The 1,801-nt window shown below is 42.3% G+C and overlaps 1 protein-coding gene across 1 annotated transcript in view; it reads right to left on the reverse strand.

Annotated features, from left to right (window-relative positions):
• Positions 1-18: 18 nt before the first annotated feature.
• LOC118427136 (nucleoporin NUP145-like) overlaps positions 19-1,801 on the reverse strand; it is a 4,997-nt gene continuing 3,214 nt past the window's right edge. The window contains exons 3-7 of the mRNA XM_035836774.1: positions 1,492-1,796; positions 1,174-1,290; positions 743-789; positions 501-608; positions 19-230 (exon numbers count right to left, since the gene is read on the reverse strand). Coding sequence (XP_035692667.1) covers positions 63-230; positions 501-608; positions 743-789; positions 1,174-1,290; positions 1,492-1,796 — 745 coding nt within the window. The 3' untranslated portion in view covers positions 19-62. The remainder of the gene's footprint in view (positions 231-500; positions 609-742; positions 790-1,173; positions 1,291-1,491; positions 1,797-1,801) is intronic.

The following is a 1,801-nucleotide window of genomic DNA, read 5'->3' on the forward strand; positions in this document are numbered from 1 at the left end:
GCGACTTATTGCAGCCATAATCCCCTTGTGTGGCGCCTTTTCCGTCAGAACCGCCTGCAAAATTAGGGCAGGCACCTCTTGCGCCTCGCTCTTAGCCTGGGTCGTGTACTGGAAGTGTTGGTACCGACCAGGTCACCCTTGGCCTGTGTAGTTGCAGCCAACTTAAACAGTGTAGTTGCCCCAGTAGAGCCACCTTTACGATTGGCCATGTAGTCCTCCATGCGGAGTTCCTATGGACAAAAAAGCGTTCTTTACTACACCATGCGATGAAGCAACATGTTAAATATATCCTATCTGCTAAATCATGCTGCTTCCGTATGACACAATATGCCAACAATGACAACCCTAGCAACCTTACCATTCATCCCTTTGGGCATGTAAGCGATATGGTCACTGCAAATCAGGTATTCTCTGCAAAGTTTACAATACAGAATTATGAATACATTTTCTATGGTATCAGTATATAGACATACATAGAATCAACTAAATTAAAAACAAACCTCCAAGCTCTTGGTCTCATACTCCTTCATGGCGGTGATACACTGGTGTGCTGTACGGACGTTCTGGGAGACGCCATTTTGCATCATGGTGTCACTACCAGACACAGGCTGGGGACATACAGGAATAATGTATTAGTTATTACAAAAACATACCTGTCTTCAAGACCACACAAGCTTGCGAATGGCGATGAGATACAAAATTTAGAGTGCAAAATGAAGTAAATACAACAACTTCTACTCACCTCAAACTTCACAGTGGTGCCAGTTGGTCCAGCTTCAGTAGCGCTAACTGAAAAACAACAACACATTGTTCACTTTACTATCAATTACTGAATAGGACTACAAACAAAGAACTAGGCATTTATATTATGGTATACAGTAAAGTATCTTCACGGCCAGCCTAGCATCCAGCTATCTACCCAGCATACAAGTAGATAAAAAGTAAGACAATAAGAAGTTGAGACGTTTCATATTATAGCAAGATAACTTCTGATTACAAAGCCCTTGGTCCGATGATATTACTACTGGTTTATGTATAATAATATATTGTACAACATTTCTTCTGAAATGAAAACAAAGCAAAGCAAAGCTTCTTTACGTGGTAGAAGTACACCATGGATAAAACATGGATGAATATTGGACAAAAATGTTTTATCACAAGCCAGCGTCTCACCAGCACCAAACAGTCCTGTACTTTTGATCAGTCCTGATCCAAACAAACTTGGTGTCTGTTGGGTGGCCCCAAACAGCCCTGTACTTGTAGCGGTGGTGGACGACTGGGTAACAAACCCTTTATAAAACGAAATTCAAATGAAGAGTTAGTGTCGTAGGTATGATGGTAATGAGTCTACTAATGACGTTACGTGTGTTCATCAATCAGAAATGGTTGATATCTGTTATTAGTTTATGAAATGAAGGAAAGAGGTGGCGAAATATGTTAAAAGGCTACTAGTAAAATTCTCCTACAAATTCATTATGATGTAGTACAAACCTCTAAATCGTTTGGCGGTGACAGTTTTGTTCGCACTCCCAAACGGTGCTGTCTGCTGCTCTGGTGTAGCGAAGAGTCCTTTACCAGCTGTACTTGTGGAAGTACCAAACAGCCCTCCTGTACTTGTGGAAGTACCAAACAGCCCTCCTGTACTTGTGGAAGTACCAAGCAGCTCTCCTGTACTTGTGGAAGTACCAAGCAGCTCTCCTGTACTTGTGGAAGTACCAAACAGCCCTCCTGTACTTGTGGAAGTACCAAACAGCCCTCCTGTACTTGTGGAAGTACCAAGCAGCTGCCCTCCTGTACTTGT

This window comes from Branchiostoma floridae, chromosome 12 (genome assembly GCF_000003815.2).
Source record: "Branchiostoma floridae strain S238N-H82 chromosome 12, Bfl_VNyyK, whole genome shotgun sequence".
Taxonomy (NCBI): Eukaryota; Metazoa; Chordata; class Leptocardii; order Amphioxiformes; family Branchiostomatidae; genus Branchiostoma; species Branchiostoma floridae.